Source organism: Primulina tabacum, chromosome 3, assembly GCF_025594145.1.
Source record: "Primulina tabacum isolate GXHZ01 chromosome 3, ASM2559414v2, whole genome shotgun sequence".
NCBI classification, from domain to species: Eukaryota; Viridiplantae; Streptophyta; class Magnoliopsida; order Lamiales; family Gesneriaceae; genus Primulina; species Primulina tabacum.
In genome coordinates, this window is record NC_134552.1 from 17,767,813 (window position 1) to 17,789,673 (window position 21,861).

Genomic DNA, 21,861 nt, shown 5'->3' on the forward strand with positions numbered 1-21,861 from the left:
CGATTTTTGTTGTACTCCACTGCGATCCTAGCCCACATTTGTTCCATCTTCTGAGAATTACCAATTTTAGGATCAGTGCTAATACAGACCCATTACATTGCAAGGACCTTCTCTTCTCCGAGTGACCAAGAAACCTTTTTTGGTTGTGGTGCATGGTCCTCATTGCCTGAATCTGTGTCCTTATCAAGGATAATATTCTCGAGTCCAACTTGCGATGAATGTGGTGGCAAATGAGATTTGGGTACAGAAGTAGGCGTCATGGATTCTTTCTCTGTGCCAGTTCCCTCTGTACTAGTCCTTCTTGATTCGTCTGAACAAAAACCCGCTGCTATAGGAGGAGGAATTCCATAAGGAGGTGGTGGCATGAAAGGATATTGAAAAAATTCCGGTGGGTACATTAAAACCGGAGCTCCATGGCTATTATTCAGATTCATTGGTAAATTTGGGGAATATTGAAAATTATGAGAGCGAATATTTGGATTGTCCGAAGATGAATTATCTTGTGAGTTAGGAAGAACCCAACAAATTCATCCAATATTGATGGTAATTTTTATCCATCTGTGGATAGCAAGAAAGAAAATATAATTGTGTAAATTGAAAGAAAAATGATAGTGTTGGGTACAGAATGAGAATATGCATATTTATTGCCAAAAATGGAATAATTATTATTTTTTAAATGAAATAAAAAAATTATGCAAAAAAAAAAAAAGAATCGAAATGCATGCAAAAAGGAATGGACAATTATATGAGTTTGTGTGGGCCATATATCAAACTAAAAAAATAATAAAAAAACAAAAGTTTGACGCAACTTTTTATATTGTGGTGGGACCCACACAATAAGTGGTTTAAAACCATGGACCATGTTTATCATATAAATCTTGAATGTACAATTCTGAATGCAAAGTTTTTTATTTGATAAAGTTTATTTTATAAATCTCATGCCAGCTATGAACCCTCCCATTGGAGTTGCTCTAAAACTCGCTGTACAGGGCAGCAGCTTAAAAATTCCTCGGGTTTAAAGTGCGATTTCAACTGTGCATATTCGGGTGGAATAGTAATTTGTGTTGAAACGCTCGAGCTTCCCAGTTTTATTCCTCCGGCCATCGAGCAAATACAAATGAATCGTCATTCTAAGGCCGGAAAGGCTGAAAATCTTATTTCCAATGGGGATTCGGAGTCCAATTCGACGAGGGATGAGAAGTATGAAGCTTCTGTGTTTCCCGCTGCTGATTCCCAATTTAAGCAACATTCAGAGGAGCAAGTACCTTCGTTTGATTTTCCTTCTCCTCTTTCATTTTTTGTTCGATTTCTTGCAATTTTTTGGTATAGCGGTTTTGTTCTTGCAGGAAAATGCACAAGGGAGTAGTGACGTTACTCTATAAGATATGTATAACAACAACTACGAGTTTGAAGACGACGAGGATGACGACAGTGATTGGGAACCATCTTCTCAGGACCAAGATGTTTTTGAAATCACAAAATGGTTTTGCGTCAACTGTACCATGGATAATTTTGGAAAAGGCGTGCATTGTGAGGTGGGCATGTGTTTGGATTCCATTGTATGATGAATGGGTTCTTTTTTGATTTCATTTGTTATTATTCTTATTTTTATGGAGCTGAATGCTTGTGGTGTTGATACAGTTCTGTGGCGAACATAGACAGTCTGGTATAGTTAAGTATGGGTTTCTGGCTCCCCCCTTATCCGAAGAAGGTCTAACTGTAAACGAGGCAGACACCACTGTCAGGCTAAAAGGTTATGAATTTTTTGAACTATTAGTTTGGTAAACTCTTATTTATTCTTTTCTTTTTTACTAGAAAACCACCAAGAATGCAGGTGTTATGCAAACCTCTACATGTTTTTCGAATAAAAGTGAAAAAAGATTGTGACTAGGCTTAGGTATCCGACAATATATCAAAGAATTGTGCTAATACAAGGTATATGTAGTTTATTGATTTTCACGAGATAACAAATACAAATACTTCTTTGTATATCCCTAAAGTTAGAGATTTGGAGTGGCCTAGATACGGGAGCTGGCAAAGCAATGGAACAACATTGTTTACTTCCAGGTAAATCTAAGAGATGTGGATCGGATTCGAGGAGAAATGTAAGCAAATTCTCAAGAATATATCTTAGAGCTCCCATATTGTTTTGCCTGATTTCAAAGTATTAATGCTCGATCGGGAATCTATTTCAATCCAGATCAAGAAAAAATCAATATATTTTAATACTCTTGAGGATAGCCAAAACTTTAGCATGGATGTCCAAATCAGGATAAACAAATTCACTAATTATTGCCGAAGAGTTGTCAAAAGAATCATGAACAATACCTCAATACTTAATAGTCACCAGGATTGCCTTTATTTCTACAGTCAAAATTGAGCTTGAAAACATCATACGAAGGTTTATTCGTTAAACCCTAGAAATTCTCAAGGCAAGTCGTAGGAAAGCCAAGAACACGGGCAACATTGGTATATCCATTTCAGTGCTTCCAAGATAGTGCCTAAGAAGCTAGAGAAGTACGTAAGAAGTGCCAAATTATCATCATAACACATTTTCGCTAGTTGCGGAGTCAGCTACATGGGTATTAGTTCTCCAAAATGAGTGATTTTCTCATATGTCATCTCTTAAACCAAGATCTAAGATGTCTCCTCAATCATCTTTATCCAAGTTTTCAATGACCTAGTTCTTCTTTTACTCCTTCCATTAACTTGTCAATCTAAGATATGTCTGATTGGGGCCGTGTTTGGTCTCCTCTTCATATGACCAAACCATGTTAGACGTTTTTCCTTAATCTTATTCTATATGAGGCCTACACCTAAATAGCTTATAATCCTTTCATTCTTAATTCTATCATTGTGTGTTTTGCAACACATCCATCTTAACATACACATCTTTGCTACCGCCATCTTAATATACGCATCTCTGCTACCGCCAACTTATGCATATGTAGTCCTATAGTGGCCCAAAACTCCGAGGTATAAAGCATAGATTGTCGAACAATAGTTTTATAAAATTTTAAGAAAGGAGACCTGAATGCTTCGATGATTTGAGTCATTCAAGGCAGTCCGCAGAAAACCAAATGATGATGAAATCGAAACTTTTTAAAACGTGGTTCATATACATCTCGCTTGGACACCGTGGTTTGTAACTTTAAACTTCTATTGGCAATACCGTCACTCTCAAAATTTTCTTGAAGAAACATTTTTCTTTTATTTGAACATCATGTAGATCTCCGATTGAAAGGTATCGTAGCAGACAACCAGACTGCTATAGGATTTGATGAGAGAATGCTGCTTCATGAAGAGGTATGGTAGTTTTTGAAAACATTTTCTTTACAAGTTTTTTTCACATAACCACAATCTCTTCTACCTTTATTTAGTAACAGTTGAGAAATAATTGAATAATTATTCATTGTTAGTATTTTTTTCATCGATCATTTAGTATCATTCTGATAATTTTATACATTTCTATTTAGTGTAATTTTCTGTGCCTTATAGATTTACATAAGCATTATCAATTACGAAACTTGTAAGTACTTGAGAAGTGATCCTGGGGATGAGGTGGTATCGTGCTACTAATTTCTCTGTTTCCTCAAGGCTCACAATATATCAAATACTTCAGAAATTCCTGGTCATTACTTTTGTTAGAAATCAACATCTTTCTTGTGTTCTATTTATTTGAAAAGGTAGAAGTGAAGTCTCGTCCTCATGCTGAAAGACCTGATCGTCTTCAAGCTATTGCTGCCAGCCTTGCTGCTACAGGTTTGCGTGGCACATTCTTGCAATAATTACAATCCTCCTCCAACCGAAAGATCAGTTAGCATGCATATAGCTTCCTGTTATTGTTATGATGCGGTACATTTGTTAATACCTCTTTTTTTATTCGCTGACAAGAAACCGGTGCTTCTTCCCTTCTGAAACATGGTAGGTATATTTCCGGGAAGGTGCAATCCGATTTTAGCGAGAGAAATCACACGTGAAGAACTCCAAATGGTAATATAATTTCACCAATGCATTTTCAATGGACTTAATTTGGTCTGTATCGTTTTCTTCATATAGAGTCCTTTCTCTGAATTTCTATAGCAAAATCCCTGTCATGCTATATTCTTGTTGATATGTTTTACGAAATTGTATGCTGGTGATGTGGCACCACTTTTACCATTTCTCACATTATTTATTTTAAAGATATGCAGCCGAAGAGCTGTCAATTTTTTTCAATATTTTCATGAGGATATGAGTTGTGGTCAAGTGAAACTAATAATATTTTTTTTTATAAGAAACAATGTTTTATTAATAATAATTTAAGACAAAGTACATCAGTGGACTAGTGGTCCACTGTCATCAAGAAATACATGATATCAATTATCTCTTAATGATACACATACTCCCAATCTCTCATCAAATCTGAAATCGAAACATTCTTAAAATCTTGATGATTTCCAATCCACATTGCCATGTTGATCACTATTTTTTCCCAGCATTTTTCTGCAGTTTCTTCTTTGTCTTCAAAAATTCTTCGATTCCCAGCATACGCAATGCACCACCGATTGCCAAAAAATTATTCCCCTGGTACCAGTAAGCTGCCCCAAATCCATATAGAATAAATCCTTTGTTGACTTGGGAATGACCCAAACCAATCGAAGCGATTGCATAGCTCTAGCCCACAACTTATTTGTGAATGAACAGTGGATGAACATATGATCTTGCGTCTCTGTTCCATTTCTGCACAACACACACCAGTTTGGGCACAAAGCAATTGAGGGCCATCTTTTTTGAATCCGCTCCGAGGTTGGTAGTTTACCCAGAATTGCTGTCCAAGAAAATATCTGGATCTTTTTTGGGATCGGAACTTTCCAAATAACATGAAAAAGGGGAAAAACTGGAAAGCGATTATCTGGAAAAACGAATCATAGAAGGATCTGACAGAGAAAATACCCGAAGAATCCCCTCGCCACTCTAGAAAGTCATCTACCCCTTCAACTAACCCCTAATGGAATCTAAAACCCCTAATAACTCGGACAACTGAACAAGCTCCTCCTCTCTCACTGCTCTTCTAAAATGGAAATCCCAGGAGTGGGTAGAAGTGACATTATCAAAGTGTACAAAATGAAATATAGGTAAATTGTGACAGCATTCATTTCAAACTGCCTGAATGCTTAGCATTTCCATCTGTTCTCGTTTCCACACAGACTATATATTTTATTCTTTTTAAGCTTTCAGACTAGCATTTCCACCTGTTCTCGTTTCCACACAGACAATATATTTTATTCTTTTTAAGCTTTCAGATTCCCACTTTGGACTGCTTGATACTTGGCAATTTTGGATTGTTGCACCTAGAAATTTGGTGGAATACACACACACAGATACACTGTCCAACACTTACAAATTTCAGGGCATTAGTGCTATGATAATTGTAGCAGTTGTTTTACTTTTTGGAGTATGCATGTGTGTAATTATATGATTGATTTGGAGATATTAGGTCCACTCTCTCAAGAATATTGACGCGGTTGAACTTACAAGCCAGTTGTACTCTAGGTATTGCAATTTTCTATAGATATTCCTGCCTAAGTCTCACTACGTACTTTCTTGCTCTAAATTTGTTTGTATTCCATTTATTGTTTAGCATCCATTTCTTTAGCTGAATGTAGTGGTGGATTATTAAAACCTAAAAGTGTGCAAATCTATTTCTTATATAGATGCAAATAATACAAGGGAATTTGCTATTTATTCAATTATAACTATGCATTATTAAATTGATGATTGTGAACTTAGCATAGAGTACTCTTCTTGTGAAAATGAAATGATAAATTAAGAATAAAATAGTGAAGAAATATTTACTCTAATGTGCCAGCAATTGAGTAATTAGAAGAGAATCAGGGGTTACTCTTAATTTTATCCTTTATTTTGATGCGTTAATTCAAATTCTAGGTTTCGTTCTTTCTTTAATTTGACAATTTTGTTTGGTGTGGGATTTGAATAATTTGTTTTTATTAATTCATTTGTTTATGAAATTTTGATCGAACATTTAAAACCAATTCGATTTGGCATGATGTCTGTATGTCGACAGTTTATTCATTGGTTCAAAATAGCTAACGTGATCGGACACGTGTACTAGTGCCATATCTCAAATTGTCTTTAAGTTAGCATTAAAAGTGGCCAGCAATAAGATCAAATCCGAAGAGTTAATCTCGAGTAGCATGTGAAATGATCAATGATTTAATTTAAGTTGTAATAATTGGAAAATATAGAACTTGATCCATGTATCGACTCCTGAAGAGAAAACTAGTGTATGAACACCTGTAATTTAGAAAACAATCATGTGGAAAGCAGAGGAGAGGACCAGTTTATTCTTACATGTGAACTGTTATCTCTAGTGAACATGAAAGATGAGCGTAATGAAAAAATAAGCAGTAATATTCTTCTATTCATGTTACAATCATATTTTCTACGCTCGGAAAGTCTACTATTTTGTTTTAATGGCATCCTTCTTAATTTACAAGATTTCTGCTTGGATTTGTGTTGTTTCCATGTATGAATTATGCTTCCCATTACAGTCGGGAAAGAACTAATAGGAGCTCTGGTCATTTTGTCTGCATTTCATGTTTGCAGCCAAACATGTTTCTGTCCATATTCAGTTTTATATCTGGAAATGAACTTAACAGCCGTTTATTTACCTGTTTAGGTCTTGGGCCTATGCTATTTCCTTGTATTGTTTTTATCTTTTACAATCAATTAGTCTTTGTTCTACAAACTGCACACACACAAAGTGAAAGTCTAATTGTGATAGATATGATTACAACTGATATCTAGCACAAAATGCATAAATAGTCAAATATTTCATGTACAATTAGATCTTGATCATGCAGTATATATTTGTGAGCGGGACCAAGGTTTCTACATTTGACATGAATCTGTTTCATTGCATCATAACTTTGCACAAAAGATGTCTAGAGATGTGTGTCCCATATGTTAAAAGTCGGTTCATATCAAAATAAACATTTTATAACATTTTATATTCCTTAATTTCAGCTATTTCACACCTGATACATATGCAAATCAGTATTCAGCTTGTGCAGCCAGGCTTGCTGCTGGGTTATGTTTTGATCTTGCGACATCCATATATTCCGGAAGTGCTAAAAATGGTTTTGCTCTGGTAAGAGAACATTGTGAAGTTTTTAAAAGTCTTGTTTTGGAATATTTCACATACAAAAAAAATCATAACTAATTCGACAGAAACGTATTTACATGCATATTTCCTCACCCGTCTCCAATGAGTCAGGTCCGTCCTCTTGGTCATCACGCATGTGTAAAACAGGCCATGGGTTTTTGCCTTCATAATAATGCGGCCATTGCTGCATCAGCAGCTCAGAGAGCTGGAGCAAAGAAGGTCTTGATCATTGACTGCGTAATTGGGCTAATCTTAGCCTAAGTAAATTTTCTTTTTTATGGGTCTTTTTCTTAATATTTATGGCTATGCGAACCTTGCAGGATGTACATCATGGCAATGGAACCCAAGAAATATTTGAGACAAACAAATCGGTATGCTCTGTCATTGTCAAACCTTTAAATTTGATCTACATTTACTTTACCCATTATATCAGACACGTCAAATCCCCTGGAATAATCTGTTATGACATAAAAAACAACCACAACATAAAAAAAAAACAGGGGTCGGACCCAGTATGACAAACCAGTAAAATTATGACATAAATAAATGATATGTAATAATACCAAGTAAAATGCAATATTATGCGATGCATGAATGGTAATGTTAAGATTGGAACTTGGACCTAACTCAAACCCAAAAGCTAGCTCAAGGGGGGAGGATTGTCCAAGACCATGTATACAACTCCCATGTATTTTATCTAACTGATGTGGGACAACTAACACACCCCCTCAAGCCCAGGAATGAACATCTGGAGCGTGAAGTTTACAAATGACCCAATTATGGGCAGAACGAGTGACCCAACTATGGGCAGTCCAACACATAACGGTGGGACCTGAGTTCTGATACCATGTTAAGATTGGAACTTGGACCTAACTCAACCCCAAAAGCTAGGTCAAGGGGGGAGGATTGTCCAAGACCATATATACAACTCCCAGGTATTTTATCCAACCGATGTGGGACAACTAACAGGTAATAATGGAATAACTGATACCGAACAGAGTCCAAACAAATAGCATCAACAACGGTAACTGTGGCCACAAACCTGCCAGGAATGCGTGATCAAATCGCCGCTTGTTCATGCACGTAGCATCGGGAATACGATTAGCTAAGTCGTTCGTCCTTAGCTGTCATCTGGGAATGTGGCTAATCTTATCCCACTCTTCCCTCTGATGACTCAATATATCTCAACAAAATCAACATAAATCGTCGTCCAAAGAGTCAAGGCTTAGTATACTATGCCAAATTAATTAATGCATGAATGCATCATATAAAACATTCAAGTCCCATAATAGCAAACAATATCCACTGGATATTCTTACACGCCGACACAGACGTCATAATAATATAGGTTTTAGCGTACCTCTTTTTTTTTTATAAGAAGCATAACCATATTATTAAAATTAGAATTTTACATTACAAGAAGTGGACTAGTGGTCCACTGCCACGCATTAGTATGTAAATAATTTTCAACAACACAAACGACCAATCACGTAGAATATCAAATGTAGACAATCCCTGAAAGTGCTTGTCCACTCCGATCCAGTTTGCTATTGTGAACTTGATTTTTCTCCAACGGTCTTCCGTGGTTTCTTCCAATTCTTCAAAAATTCTCCTATTTCTCTCTAACCAAACTGCCCAACAAATCCCATGGATGACCACTGTCCAGAAAATTTTACCTCTTTTGCCGAGCATATGTCCGAGGTCTGTTCTAAACAAATCATGAGTTGTTTTCGGCATGACCCAGACCAGTCTCATCTCTTCCAAAGCCTTAGCCCACAATGCATGTGTGAACTTGCAATGAATTAACAAATGATCTTGTGTTTCCACATCCTTTCGACACAAAACATACCAGTTGGGACAAAGAGCACAATTAGGATATCTCTTTTGCATCATCTTGGATGTCGGTAATTTTGCAAGGATTGCCGTCCACGAGAATATTTGAATCTTTGACGGGATAGGAATTTTCCAAATGATATTGAAGAAATTGAAATCTTGTGCTCCATTACTATCCGTAAAGAATGATTGGAAAAAAGATTTGACTGTGAATTTCCCGGATTGATCCCCCTCCCACTGCTGAAAATCATCAACCCTTTCGACTAATCACTAATCTCACCCCCACCAAAATGCTTAAAAGCGAAGATAACTGAATGATCTCGTTCTCTCGGAGAGATTGACGGAAATGCAAATCCCAAGAAAAATCATTTGACGAAGTATCGAAGGAATCAAAAAAAGAAATAGGCAAGTTACGAACCAAAGAAAGCTGAAATAAAGATGGGAACAAATCCCGGAAAGATGAATCTCCCAACCAAATGTCCTCCCAAAACCTGATTTTGTTCCCCCCTCGAACAACTAATCTCACTAGTCGGTGATAAGTCGGGTATGTTGTAGAAATGAACTTCCACGGACATCTAAAAGTCACATTCTTAGCGAACCCCGCATCCCATCCATTTTCTTGTAGCCGGTACTTGCTCTTTAACATTCTTTTCCACAAAGAGTCATTTTCAACATTAAACCTCCACCACCATTTTCCTATCAACGCAATGTTTTTCAAACATATATTCCCGAGACCTAAGCTACCTTTCTCCTTCGGTCTACAAACTTTTTCCCATCTAACCATATGACAATGTGATTCTCCCTCATTCCCATCCCACAAAAAGTCTCTCATTACTTTCTCCATCGCCCCCGCTACTCCTTTTGGTACCTTGAAAAGAGACATGAAATATATAGGCAAAGCATTCAATATCGCAGCAATGAATGTTACTCTCCCCCCTTTGGACAAGAACGCCTTTTTCCAAGATGCCAATTTTCTAGTTATCTTAATCATGATAGGTTCCCAAAAAGAGACTTGTAGAGGATTACCCCCGAGGGGAACTCCCAAATATTTTATTGGCCATTGTTCCCTGCGACAACCAATCCCCTTAGCTATATCTTCCTCTTCTACTTCTTGATTTAAACCCAATAAAGCACTCTTGTCCCAATTGATCCGCAATCCTGACATATCACAAAACGCCTTCAAAACTCGCACCAAGAAGCCTATGTGTTCCTCCCTCTTAACAAAAAACAATGTATCATTCGCAAACTGTATATGTGATACTTCAACCTTATCTCGGCCCACTTCGCACCCTCTGATGAAATTTTCTTCTTTTTCTTTGTCAACCAGTCTTCCCAAAACATCCACAACCATATTGAACAAAAATGGTGATAAAGGATCTCCCTGTCTAAGTCCTCTGTATGCTTTAAATTTCCCCCTCGGTCTCCCATTAATCATGATTGAAAACGAAACATTATTTACGCATCCTCTTATCCATCCTCTCCACCTTTCCCCGAAACCTTTCTTTTGTAAGACGAAATCCGAGAAATCCCATTCAACATTGTCATAAGCTTTTTCAAAATCAATTTTCAAAACCCACCCTTTTTTGTTTTTCTTCCTCCCTTCTTCAACCAACTCATTCGCAATCAAACAACAATCCAATATCTGCTTTCCCTCAATAAATGCATTTTGGGATTCTGACAATGTATGTGATAACACTTTTTTCATTCTTGTAGCCAACACTTTTGCAATTATCTTGTATAAGCTCGTAATGAGGCTAATGGGTCTGAAGTCTTTTACTTTTAAGGAGTCATGTTTCTTTGTATCAAACATATGTACGATTCATTGGTCAACCCATTAATGATCCCCCCTTAAAAAAATGCCTCTAACTATATCCCAACAATCCTGATAAAATGCCAAAGTATAACCATCGGGCCCCGGTGCTTTACATCTGTCACACGCAAACACCGCCTTTTTAACCTCTTCTTCGGAGAATGGTTGTTCGAGTTCAATCCTCATATCATCATCGATAGGTGTCTATTCCACTCCTTCAATCCCAAATCTTTTCACATCTCTGTTATTGTACAACTTTTGAAAATAATCAACAATGAATTGTACTATTTGACCCTCATCCTCTATAACACCCCCATCATCCATTTCCAATTTACCAATCATAGCCTTTGTTTTTCGGTGGTTTAACAAGGAATGGAAAATTTTGGTGTTTCGATCTCCTTCTTTTAACCATTTAATTTTCGCTTTTTGATATAACATTCTATTTCGTCGGCACACCAACTCTTCCAACTCCCATTTTATTTTGATTTTTTCAGCCACCCCTTCCGCATTCTCCCTCCCCTCACTCTCCAATTCATCCAGTGTCATAATTCTGTTTCGTATTTCTGCCTCCCTCATTTCAATCTTCCCAAACTCCTCGTCGTTCCATAATTTGATTTTGTCCTTAATATACTTAAGTCTTCTCACGAATTTATATCCCTGCCATCCTTCAACTTGTGTGGTATTCCACCACGTAGAGAATTTATCCTTAAAACCCTTATGTTGCAGCCACATGTTCTCGAATCTGAATGGACAAGGTCCCCATTTAAGTTTCTGTGTTTCCAATACAATTGGAAAGTGATCCGAAGTAATGCGTGGCACAACCGATTGCTTATGATATGGAAATAATTCCACCCACCCTCCCAAAAATAGGAATCTGTCTATTCTGCTGCAAATCGGTATAGCCCTCAAATTTGACCATGTAAATTTCGCATTTAGTAGGGGTGGGTCGCACAATTCCAATTCCTGAATCAGCGTATCAAAACAAGCCATACTTGTTGTTTGTGAGTGGCTATTTATTTTCTCGGTCAGATATCTCACAACATTGAAGTCCCCTCCCAAACACCACCTATCCCCACACAAAACTCTCAAACCCGCCAACTCATCCCAGAATTTTTGTGATATACTGCTGTAAACCACCAGCTATCTAAATCATTATTCTTGTCTATGCATACCGAAACCGTAAATTCCCCAATCATATTATCCGTGATGGATAGCACTCTCGGATCCCACATAACCAAAATACCCCCTGATGTTGAGCGTACCTCAACTACAACTTACAATACCACAGTAATTCTTAAGGACTTTTCGATGAATCTAAACCTTAAACTCGTCCAACGATATAAACTACAATATAAATTTGTTATATACCTCAATATAATGCATTTCCAACGATTAAAACAAATTAAATCGGAGCGGTTAAAAATTGAATTCCCCGATTTAAAATCTGAAATTTCAAGCTTAATACCTCAAGAATCAAAGCTTAAACGCACAATGGTAGACTCGCGGAGGTGGCTCGCCGGAAAAATCACCGGAAATACTGTTCATGGTAAGAAAGCAAGCTGGACAATAGGGGAGAACTTAAGGCTTCACTTATATAAACGAATCCACCAAGAACAACTAAGAATCGAAGCCAAAAATCTTACCTAAAACCGGATCAAAGCTCGCACGCACAGGTGCTGGAAACTGGGCAGAATCGAGCTCGAAATCTTCCGATTCATTGCAGGAAAGAGGCTCTAAGACTGGAGGAAGAATGTTGCTGGGTTGCTGCGCTACTTCTCCAACTGCTGCGCGGCGGCTGCAGAAACGGAGGTAGGGGCGACGGGTTGCAAGGGTGGGAGAAGCTTTTCTTTCTGTGGTGTACGTAATACATTAAATGGGTTGGGTTTAAAAACAAATTTTGAATGTGTTGGGCTCAAATGGGTATTGGGCTCTGACATAAACTACCGCTTGTTTGCGGTTGCTTGGCCTCCACATCGAGTGTATGTCCTGTCCTAATTTGTTGCGACTTTGCATATGCTCAAGGTGACCAACTAACGAAACCGTGAGAACTTTTGAATTATGTTCAAACTATGTGTTTCTGTTGATATCTCAACGAAGCATCGATTAGTATCTCAATGCCACATTATGATATTTCTATAAAGTGTCGATTTCTTGAAGAAAATTTATGTCAGGACTGTCACATGTGAGCATTTTCATTAACATTTTGTTGCAAGTTTTGTTTTTCTATTTTGAAATATATTTTCACCCCAGATTTTAATTTTATCAATTCTTCAGGTTTTGTACGTATCTTTGCATAGACATGAGGGTGGAAAGTTTTATCCTGGTACTGGAGCTGCTGACGAGGTACCGGCACTTCCTATTACTACTGATTGCTGTAGACTTCCATTTTTATGTACTGATAATTATTTTCCTTCATTTATGGCCTTGTGCCCTTGGTACCAAGTCATTTGCTTCAAATATTTTGAGGTCCCCATCTTTTTCTTGCTCTGATTGAATGTTCTGAGCTCACAACCTACAAGACAGCTGAAAATATTTTGCTGAAGTCCTGTTTTGATTCAAATTTGTTATTTAGTGATATTAGGTTTTGTTTGTTTTGTTTTATTTTTTTTTAATGGTCCCAGAGACATGCTTTTCCCTGACAGCTAATGACTATAAAAGCTATCGAATAATATTTTGATCACTTCCAATTTTGTTTGTGGAAACAACGATAATTGCTTTCAACTTATTAATTCCGTTAACTCAAATCCTGTTTCTAGGCATGGGAAAAATGTTTACTGTCACTGAATTTATGAATGCATTTACATGCTATAGTAAGCAAAAGTAGTTCCAATTATTTAACTTTGATCTATGTTCTTAACTACCTTACCTAGGCAGAGTTTGGACACTTTCTAATATGTAACACATTACCGTGTTTTTGAAAATCATAAAAAGTAACAAATGATATTCAATCTTTATTTGGCAAAAAGTAGCGGAATGAAGTTGTCAATGTATGTGTACGTATGAGCCTACTTGAGCAGACTCGTGATTTTTCATTTCTCATTTATATAATGCTATCGATGAGAAATTGACTTATCATTATCGTACTATTTCAGGTTGGTACTACGGGTGCGGAAGGATACTGTGTAAATATTCCATGGAGTTGTGGAGGAGTTGGTGATAATGACTATATTTTTGCATTTCAGCAAGTAGTGATGCCTATAGGTTATGTCATTTTACTCTTTTTTTACAGTTTAACTGAACCTGGTCATGTATTGTATAGCTAATCAAGTAGTTTACACTCAAGATCTTGTTGAGTATTGGACTTTTTGGAATTTTTAGAGTTTCATTCATGGTCAGATACAAAAGAATTTGCTCGTGTCCTGTTATGTAATGTAATGAAGGGTGTAGCTGTATTTGATTCATAAAAAAATTGGCATTATTTTTAAAATATTCAACAGGGCTGTATTTAAACAAGATTACACTCAATATATCTTTTAACTTGGAAGTTCAATAGCACGGTTCCAAACTCCAGTTTGTGAGTGAACTTTTTACCTTTTCTTTCTCATTAGGACTAAAATGCCCTCAACTGTTGTGAGTCTTCTGACAATTTTCTCTTTGCAACATCTCTCTAGTAATTTACTCAACATTTCGTATGTAAAGTTATCTTCTCTATTATATCTATCCAAGAGAGAGCATGATGCATCAAATTTGGGTAGTTTGGCCATTGTGGCTTATTTCCTTGAAATTAAACCCCAAGAGCTAAAACTTTTAATTATCTCTCTTTGTTTACCTTACAATTTATTACTCCTTTCATCTTTATATTGGTAAAATATATCATAATTGAATATTGGCTTTCTAATAATTCCCAAGTTGAACGTAGAAATCTGAACTGAAGGTTTCAACTTGAAGCACAAAAGAATTCTTGATGAAAATTTTGCACGTTAACACGTTCCAAAATAAGACAGACATAACAAACAGGCAAGTAGAGATTCTCAGTTGAGCAGCAAAACATGATCTGCGTAATTAGCTTACAGAAGGATAAATCAAATAGGTAGATGAAAAAATCACCAGCGGTTTCGTACTCCAACCTTATACTTAGGCAGCAATAAGGGTAACTTTTATGTACCGTATGATCACATGAATTATAAACTGAAGTTTTGTTGTTACCGTTTACATTAACTGTGACTCGAGCTAGATTTTTAGACAGTACACGAGGCAAAACACCCTAGATAAGACTTCGTAGTTTGATACTGTGTTTCAAAATAGAATAAACATATTGAAGGGAAGATGCTATACAACGTAGAATTTTACATGGTCGGTTGTAGACACTTGTGTACATGACAAAATGGTAAAGATTTAAGATTGTTATTAATTACATTTAATTTAGAGATTGCAAACATTCTCTCTTAATATAAATAAAAATATGCAATGATAAATATGGTAGAAATTCTTTCCTACGACTAAATCATATTTCATAATGTTATTAGTATCAAATTGATTCCAGATTATACATATATATTTCTATTTCTTGTAAGCATTATGAAAACTTTTCTTTCTTATCTTGAGATGGCCATTCTTGATATTAAGAATTGGTACACATGCAATACATGTTCTAAACACGTTATATATTGAAAGTTTACTTAAAAAGCTTTAAATCATTTGTATACGTAATACTTTGTTTCAAACCATCATTTGTTGAGAAAATAAGAAAGACGGAAACAATAGGGAGCAATTGAGGTTGAAACTGTTAAGAGTTGTTAATTTTGACACTGGACCTATTTTATCATGTAAAATTATAATTTTGGTCTTTAGTATTCTCACTTGTAAGAAGGTATAGGTAATTTTGGAACTGCACCAATAAATATGCCAAACTAGTCATTATCAACCCCTCTTCTGTTCAGTATAATAATTAATGTAGACATGATTCAGCTATAGAATTCTACTTTTTACAATGACATCGAATTTTTTAGTAGGTGATATAGAATATTAAAATCTATTTTAGATTTATAGCACCTGCTTTTTGCATGCATTCTTCTAGATAAAATAATACTGCAAAACTGTGCCGTGGAGGTTTGCTGAAGCTTATACCACCCTTATATTTTATTTTTTTACTGTTCTTGACAAATATATTTACCTTGGGTGTAAGAAAGATAATAAATTGGCTGGTGTAGGACTGCTTTGGGACTGAGGATGTTTAATGTGTCAATGCGATCTCGCTAGCTAGTTCATGCCACAACTTTCACAATTCTGGTTTTTCTGTGTGATTTTTTAATTTCATCACCTAACATAAATCTGAGAAACCTTATTGTTTGCTTTCACATGATGTCTTGTGAATAATACTTAATCTGCACAATTTTAATGATCCTGATAATTAATTTACTCCTGCTGATGTTATTTAGGTTTTGATGGTATGCAGCTTCAGAGTTTGACCCAGATTTTACAATAATTTCTGCTGGATTTGATGCTGCACGTGGAGATCCTCTTGGCTGCTGTGATGTAAGGAATTGTTTATTTCAGGATAGTTCATTTTTTAAGTATCACTCGGAAGATCCATGTTGTGCACGTGTAAGCTGCATTTTACGGATGACTCAAGGTCTTTAATTATTTTGCTGTAGCAAATGAAATCATATGTAGTAGTTAATACATAATATTATGACCAGCTGTAAATCTAATTGATACAACAACTAAGAAAATTGCATTTTTAATTGCAATATTGGGTTACGAAGATTAAATGTGTAAGTAAATGAAAGAGAGGAAAAAACCACGTTATTTAATTTCATATTCTTCTTCTTACAACATATCACAGGAAATGATAAAATAACAGGAAAGACTACAATCCCATATATTATGGGATTTAAATCAGTCAATCTCTTGAATCATTAGATCATAATCTTCCTTGATTTATTAACAATATTAACAAAATGATTTTTTATCCCTACTTTTGAAAATTCACAAATCCTTAAGCATTAAGAACAAATTAATGCAGTACAAATTCCTTTGTTCTCTAATTGTCTAGTAAAATTTTCGAAATAAATATACACTCTATTGCAGTGATGTTTGTAGCATAGCATTTTAGAGTTCTACATATTCCTTTATTTTCTTGGTTATCTTTTACTGCCAAAATTTTCTCTCTGGCATATTACTCTTAAAATATAAGTATCATACCACCTTTTTAGAGAAATATATTATCTAAAACTTTAATATTTACTATGAGTGTTGAAGCAACTAGATTTTTTTATTGATTGTCAATTTCCTAGTTCAGAGTGAGATATGTATATCTCATCTTAACAATGAATAAAGAAGCCAAGAAAATATAATTGACCCTCCCCTTTTCTTTTGTGAAGGACGAATCATTCCCTGAAAAAATCCTGCCCCTCATATTTTTTCTAGTTGTTTGTGTCATAGCATCTTACTATAAGCTTCCAAATCAAAGATTATTTCTCATATAGACTTCCGTTTCTGTCGTTTAGTTATTTCCATTGTATTAATTTTGTTTTACTTTCTTAGGTCACCCCTACCGGCTATGCACAGATGACACAGATGTGCAGTGCTCTATCTGGTGGAAAGTTACTGGTCATCCTTGAGGGCGGGTTTGTTACTTGTTCATGCCACCTTATCTCACCATATAAATGGCATTTAATTGTTCATCTGCTTATTTAGTGGCATTTCAACTGAACAATTTTTCTTCATGTTCTACTGCTGTTTCTAGAGTGTTTTTTATTTTTTGCCTTCTTAATATACTTACATTTTACAGGTACAATCTTCGTTCAATTTCAGCATCTGCTACCTCTGTTGTTAAGGTGCCGATAAACTCTCATCTCGTGTGGGGTCATAGTTGTCAAAGGCGAGCGCGCCACATGACGAGGACCCTGCGTCTGGGAGGCGCAGCGATTCATTAAGGCGAGCCCAGGCGCTTGCCTGGACTAGCCTTGGAAGTAAAAGTGATTTTTTTAATTACTTGGTTTAAAACAAAAAAGCTCAAACCCAAAACCCTAGCAACCCAACACTTCTACGCCTGAATCAGAAAAAGAGAGCTCTGAACAGAAAAATAAGGTGTTGACATCTACATGTAAAACAATCAGAAAGACCGATTTAATATCTTTTTGATGAAGAGAAAGAAAAATAGAGGTTGATCAAGAAAATAATGAAGACCAAGAATAATAAAAGTTCGAAAGTTCTGGGGACTCTGATGATTCGATAGAAGAAGATGAACTTTATTTGGATGATTGAAAATTTTTAATCATGTTATTAATTACTATTAACTTATTAATTTTTTTTTGTTAAGTGTGACAATGTGACCAAATTATTTCATATTTAATATATTTATTCTTAAGTAAAAATATTTTTAAAAAAAATTTAAAAATGTGTGTCTTTCTTCGGTAAAGCGCGTCCTTGACAACTATGTGTGGGGTTAATTCCATTTAATTGATCAGTAGCCTATTTGCTTCCTCATTCTTTTCATTTCTGATGAACTGGTCTGTCAGTTGTGGGAGCCTGTTATGAATAATCATTTTATGCCATCTGTGCTGTGTATTCTCTTTTTTTCTATATATTGGTGGTGGAGATTCTTCTGTTTTCTCCTAATTTTTATGATTCATGGCAGCTTATATAATCGTGTTTGGATATTCCTCATTTGTTAGGTCTTACTTGGTGATGTTCCCGAACATGATTTAGATCAAGTAATACCCACCAAGGCTGGATTGCGAACTGTTCTTGAAGTCTTACAAATTCAGATGAAGTATTGGCCTCCACTTGAACCCAAATATTTGAAGTTGCAATCAGAATGGGGATGTTCTGCTCTCCAGGATAGAAGTTAGTATATAATTTTTCATGACCCTTTTAATGTCCCTGAATTTTGACTCTCACTTCTAGTGGTGAATTTCTCCTTGCTTCATTTATATTGCTGTCAATCATACCTCCTTGATTGAAAAGGTTCAATTAAAATTAACTGGAGCATTATGAAGGTTAGATACGAGGTTTACATGGAAAAAATATTATGTGGATACTATATTGATACTTGGTAAGCTTGGATGATGCACACTTAAACCATTTAGTGAATCATCTCAACTTAAGACCCAGTGAAGGAGTACGAAGAAGCTCGAGTTTGCTATTAACTATATTATGAATGCAGTTCAGGAACATCTAAAAGTTTGATCACTGTAGAAAGTGAAGAAAACCAACATTTATTCAATATGTGAGCAGTGTCCGTATTGAATTTTTAAGACTAGAGACATCAGATATTGAACCTTTTGGATCTTCAGTACACAGGTAATTTTGTTTGATTTGAAGCTTGAATATACCAATATTGAGAGGTGAATATATCGATGAAGTCATTAAACTAGGATATAAAAGTCTGATCAGGATACTTCATTTGCTTGAAAAGCTTGTAAGGTGAGTGTTTGGAAGACTGTAATTCATCTCCTGTAAAAGAGATACGCACAACCCTTTGAAACTAGCACCTACAGACAAAGCCTTAAGATACAAGCATATATAATATGCACATGACCAAAACATAGTGACCTAAGCCTCACCAAGTCAGACAGACATCACACACCAACTTCCTCTGTCCCTCCTCACCTGAGCATGGTTACCTGAAAGATGTCTTACTGGGAGCGAGTTAAGCTAGATATGAGTCTCGACTATGCTTAAAGAGTCAACCCTGATCACACGCCAATATGAGCAGATGATAGTATATACAAACACTTCCGATCGCACCATAAAATCAAGTCAGACACATACAGATTATGCAGAGTGATAGGAATGCATACACATTTATCTGATTGAATGAAGTCAAATTGATCAAAACAAATGGATGGGACTTAGCCTCAAAGCATGGGAAATCTTACCAATGTAGACATCTACTTCGGCCAGATTACCAGTAAATCTTGTTTTTTTCAATATCACTCGTGTGTCCCATTTTTATTATTTTAGTCCACTACTTTCAGCCATAAGCTGCCAAGAATCTCCAATATTGTTCCTAAAATTCGTCCTGAGTTATCAGCTTTTCATAAGATAATCAATTAGATGATTTCACATTATGAACTTGTCTAGCCTGAACATTTGATAATTCACTCCCATTGTTACCATCACAAGGGTATCAACCGTGAACTAAGTAGCCGTCCATCCAATCCCCTGGAGCAGTGCAAATTTTTTTCCAAAAAAAATTGCCACACTAAACAACGGTTATTTTTGCAAAGAGATAGAGATTCTTATTTCTTAAAATTATTCACTGTATTGGTTCAGTTTTTACAGAAAAAGTAAACATGTAAACTGGACCTCTTTTTTAGCTTTCCAATATATCAAGAATCACTCAAGTCAATTTGTATGTTGTATGCAAACTTTAAGTTCGATATCCTCATTTTTATTCTTAATATGGTGTCTGATCCTACTTGATCTTAATTTGGTGTACTATTGTCTACGAAGTAGTCCACTTCTACTTTCTTTTGGTTTCGAAGTATGACACCAATTTGTATATGATCCTTTTGGGCATCAGAGATGCTGAAAACACTTGTCCCAAAAGCTCGAGCTCGTCACTTAAGGCACAATAAATAGCTTTATATTCTTATAAGACCCTACACTTGTAAGCTGAACATTGAGAATATATACTCGGAATTTGTATTGTGGGTATACACGTGGGGCATAAGGCGACAAAGGCCACTCATGACCAACTTGATGAAATATATGGGGATTACGCTCATATAGGGTTTTGAAAATAATACATATTGGCTTGGTACTACTTTGAAACTTCTTCTCCCAAAATCTCGTGCTTGTGAAGCCATTACAATCAATACTTTATACTCTAGGAACATGGGATCGATACATTCTTGTTACATGCTATGATAAAATTTAATTTTAACTAAATTGCCTGGCAATATACACTCTATGATTTTGATATCAGTTAAATTTTAGAACCAATTGTTACAGCGTAAATGTATGGTTCAATCAAATCAAATTAGGATTTATGAAATGTTATTTAGATGGGATTTTGTTAAGTGAAAGAAGATTGGGCGGGCGAAATTAGGTTAGAATCGGTTCTTACTTCATATCTATTCTGTATATGAATTATGCATCAAGTTGTTAGTATAAATATGAAACTGATTTGCAGCAGAACTGTCGTTGAAGAGAGAGAGAAGATGCTCGATGGGTCCGACCTGGTGGAAATGGGGACGCAGGAGGTGGCTATATCGAGTCTGGTGCAAGAATGTATTTCTTAATCATTTTAAAGGCTACATCTAACTGTTCCTTTTTCTGTTACTAACTCATCTAATGCACTACATGAGTTTTATGGAAAGATTTTGCTGTGCACTTCAGACTCTGTTGTTCTTCATGTAACCTTGTTGGTAACTTTGGTAGTTTTTGTTACTGGCTTTAATCAGACTCGGATCCTATTATTATCGAATCGTGACTGCCTGACTTAGTGAATTTTTGAATTGATATTAGAAATTGATTGCTAGTATCGGAGTATAAATTGATCCATGAATCATCCCCAAAGATCTCGGTCAGAGCAGGCATATGCCAAACGTGAATACCACCTGAAGCTACGGGAATAACACCCGGTAGAGAGACCCAATCTTGAGTGAAATAAATACCGCGACTTCGATCTTTTGGAATAAAATCATCACGCAGTAAATCAACAAAGCCCAAAGTGATGTCTCTTTCTCCTTCAAGTTTACCTACTACGGTACCAGCGTGAATGTGATCTCCACCAGACATACGTAACGCTTTAGCTAATACACGGAAGTGTATACCATGATTCTTCTGTCTATCAATAACTGCATGCATTGCACGATGAATGTGAAGAAGTAGGCCATTATCTCGGCAATAATGAGCCAAGCTAGTATTTGCAGTGAATCCTCCTGTTAAGTAGTCATGCATTATGATAGGAACTCATGCTCTTTATGGATGGATGTTTATGTAAATTATTTTCCTCAAGAAAGGAGTAGATCAAATGTATAATATAATTTCATGTTTGAACTTGTATGCTTGTAATGAGGCGTTCAAGTAGTTTGCCTGATCGAATTACGATTATGTTTTTTTTAGTTATGTTGGGTTATCATAGATTACCATGTGT

At 35.9% G+C, this 21,861-nt stretch overlaps 1 protein-coding gene across 4 annotated transcripts; it reads left to right on the plus strand.

Moving 5' to 3' along the window:
* Positions 1-981: 981 nt before the first annotated feature.
* On the plus strand, positions 982-21,766 carry LOC142540905 (histone deacetylase 15-like). 4 transcript variants are annotated; one of them, XR_012819181.1, is made up of 18 exons: positions 982-1,261; positions 1,347-1,535; positions 1,642-1,753; positions 3,230-3,306; positions 3,687-3,762; positions 3,929-3,993; positions 5,480-5,535; positions 7,030-7,153; positions 7,280-7,405; positions 7,489-7,539; positions 13,086-13,154; positions 13,904-14,012; positions 16,207-16,286; positions 17,298-17,380; positions 17,545-17,590; positions 18,431-18,602; positions 18,760-19,058; positions 20,899-21,024. XR_012819181.1 is itself a non-coding variant. In XM_075647366.1 (17 exons), the coding sequence occupies exons 2-17, from the start codon at positions 1,386-1,388 to the stop codon at positions 21,024-21,026; spliced, it is 1,527 nt and encodes a 508-aa protein (XP_075503481.1). In that variant the 5' UTR covers positions 982-1,257; positions 1,347-1,385; the 3' UTR covers positions 21,027-21,766. The 4 variants fall into 4 exon arrangements, 3 of the variants coding, with proteins under 3 accessions (XP_075503481.1, XP_075503480.1, XP_075503482.1); XM_075647366.1 differs by lacking the exon at positions 18,760-19,058 and having other exon boundaries at positions 982-1,257; positions 20,896-21,766; XM_075647365.1 differs by lacking the exon at positions 18,760-19,058 and having other exon boundaries at positions 983-1,261; positions 20,896-21,766.
* Positions 21,767-21,861: the final 95 nt, after the last annotated feature.

Bases quoted from the DNA above. Each gene is read 5' to 3' on its own strand.
- LOC142540905 (XM_075647366.1), top strand. From the start codon at position 1,386: ATGTATAACAACAACTACGAGTTTGAAGACGACGAGGATGACGACAGT. The intron at 3,307-3,686 runs GTATGGTAGTTT...TTATTTGAAAAG, and splicing joins GAATGCTGCTTCATGAAGAG to GTAGAAGTGAAGTCTCGTCC. The intron at 7,154-7,279 runs GTAAGAGAACAT...CCAATGAGTCAG, and splicing joins CTAAAAATGGTTTTGCTCTG to GTCCGTCCTCTTGGTCATCA.